Source organism: Triticum aestivum, chromosome 4B (assembly GCF_018294505.1).
Source record: "Triticum aestivum cultivar Chinese Spring chromosome 4B, IWGSC CS RefSeq v2.1, whole genome shotgun sequence".
NCBI classification, from domain to species: domain Eukaryota; kingdom Viridiplantae; phylum Streptophyta; class Magnoliopsida; order Poales; family Poaceae; genus Triticum; species Triticum aestivum.
Genome location: NC_057804.1, coordinates 593,588,916 through 593,591,635, shown reverse-complemented (window position 1 = coordinate 593,591,635; position 2,720 = coordinate 593,588,916). Strand labels below are relative to the sequence as shown.

General features: G+C 54.0%; 1 protein-coding gene across 1 annotated transcript; it reads right to left on the bottom strand.

Annotated features, from left to right (window-relative positions):
* Window positions 1–1,814: 1,814 nt before the first annotated feature.
* LOC123089322 (pollen-specific leucine-rich repeat extensin-like protein 3) lies at window positions 1,815–2,720 on the bottom strand (the record flags this gene model as incomplete). The annotated part of the gene is given in 1 exon segment (XM_044511031.1): window positions 1,815–2,720. A coding segment is annotated over 1 exon segment (537 nt), but the record flags the coding sequence as incomplete, so codon positions are not given.

Here is a 2,720-nt window from a genome sequence, read left to right as displayed (position 1 = left end):
AAGAAGGCGAAAAAAAGGTCATCCCGGAGCAGAGAACGACCGAGATGACGTAGCGGGCCAACCGGAGGAGGAAGGAGAAGGCAAAAGAAGAAACCGCAACCGCCACCAAAGCCGTGGCCGCCCATGCACGGAATGCCGCTGTGAACACCAAGGTCATCGCTGCCAAAGCCGCACAAACCACCCTCCTCATGCTAGGGATTGAGCCAGCCCTTCTCGCCGCCGATGCCGCCGTCGCGACGGTCAATACGGGCTCATCAGTGGCCTGCCCGCCCAGTCACAACCGCACGCCCCGTTTCTCCACCTCACCTCGGGACGGCTCGCCAGAAGTCGGTAATTCCACGTCGGTCGTCACTGTGGTGCCTCTCATTGATCTCAACTGGCCCACCTGTGGCCAGCCAGTCTACCGGCACCCAAAGGAAGCACCCGCGGCTGGTCTCCCCGGCCAACTTCCCTGATGCCTGCAACCTGTTTGATGGAATGCCGGCCCCGACGATAGACAACCCGATGTACTACGAGGAGTCCATGAAGAACTCCTTTGACATACAAAAGTAGAAACTCAAGATCGATGAGGCCAATGCCGTCAAGAGCCAAGGAAGTGAAGGTGAAGCAAAAAGAGGTAGAGCTCGCGCTAATCTCCAACTTCTATCCGTTTGGGTCGACCCGTTGGAGGTGCCTTAAGCCTAAATAAGGAAGATTGTTACACCAGGAACTGGTGGTGAGACTGAGACCATACAGGCACGAGGTAGAGGAAAATGACAGCCAAAAAATTAGTGCATCGCAGACCACCACGCCGGCATCCATCCATCCTTCTCAACACATCACTTTCCGACTGGTCTTGTGGTACCCGTAATTATCCTCTCGAAAGCTAGCCGACGACAGAAATGGGCATCTGTGGTTTTCACTTCCTCCTTTTCAAATCAGATCCACGCAAGGTAGAATCCCTTCATTCCTAAGTTGAGAATATCTCACCACCCGTCTGAAGCAGCTGGAATATGTTCCTCCTCCACGGTCCACATCCACCAAGAAAAACCTAAAGAAGCAGCACCTCTTTCTGTTACAATGTCGACAGACCTGATACAGCCCTGATACTTGTGCACTAATTCACTGCAGGCCATATTTGACAGGAGGTGAAGAACTACCAGCTCTGGCCAAGCCAGCAATCTATTGACCATAAAATGCTCTGCTTACCGAGGAATCAACAACTACTGAATCCACACCCATTTCTCACTTTTACTATGCAGCTTGGTTTTCAGTCAGGTTAGGAAAGAGAGATTACAATGTGCTCGAGTAGAAAGCAACACAGGAAGCATGATTTGTGCATCACTGAGCTCACTCACTGTTGGTAAGAAATACAATGAGGGGGGCCTGTCACTGCTAAACTGCTAATAGATCATGCAATCTGTAGGGCGCGCACCCTGAAAAGCCTATACCAGCCATGATAGACTAATGAAACCCATGATTGATTAACAAGAAAAAAGGGCAAAACCAAACGGCGATGTATCACCCAACATCCTTTACAACCCATGTGAACATAATTAGATGGCCCATTGTGTACACCACGAAACAAAAACAATGTCCACATCACACCAGAAATCCAAGCCTAAAATTGTATAATAGCCGCCTACGAACAAAATGTATGCATCAATGGCTACGATCCAAGTACCAATCAGTCAACAAAGACCAGGTCCAAACCGGAATTCAGGTATGTGACCCGGGTTGTAGATTAGATAAGAGCAGCCCTCAGTGGCACAAAGAAAGTAAGCTCCTGATGTGCTCCTACTGAGCATTTCCAAGAGTGGCCAAGCAAGCAGAAATGGCTGATAACTTTGAATATCATATCATAACATCATCCATAACATGTCCTAAAGAAATTTTGCATATAAAGGTTTGGATTTGCGACTACATATAGCATAAGCTTGTTACAAAAGAATTTGGCCAAACATGAACAAGTCATATCCTTTGTCAAACACAGCATGCTCCATATACACCAAGAAAATATTAAGGTAGGTAAGGTAGAACACGCTACAAAAAAGAATTTCAGATTGGATTTTGAAGGCGAAGCTAACACATTGTAATTGTATTGCTGCTTCGTCCCCTTTCCTCGCCGCCGCCGCTTCCCCAGATCTCCCTCCTAGGCCGGCCATATCTACACATCGGAAGCAGCGGCAGATGTTGTTTCTTGGTCACGGGTCGCGGACGCGGGGGCTGGTGGCCGGCATGGCCACGCCGGGAGACGTCGGCGCCCGAGGCGAGTGGAGGCAGCCGAACCCGAGAGGCGATGTGGGGACGAGGATCGGCGACGGCATCCCGCGGAGCCGGCGCATGTAGGCTGAGATGGGGGACTCCGCCGACATGCAGACCGAAGGGAGCGCCGGGAGAGGGGAGAGCGTCGGCTGGGCCGGCGACGGCAGGATGGCCGCCGGGCGGGGCGGGGCCAGCGGCGGCGGCCGGATGCGGTGGAGCCGGGACGGGATGGCGGACAGCGGAGGCGGGGGCGGAGGGGCCATGATGGGGCGCGGAGGCGGAGGGGACATGACGGGACGCGCCGGCGGCGGGGCCGCCGCAGCCTGGGGCGGCAGGAGGTGGGAGGGGGAGCCGGTGAGCTTCTGGACGACGTCGCGGAAGTCGGACTTGTCGATGTTGTAGACGGGGGGCTGTGGCGGCGGGTGGTCGGCCGGGGCGGGGGCGGACGAGGTGGGATGCGGCGGGGCGAGGAGCGG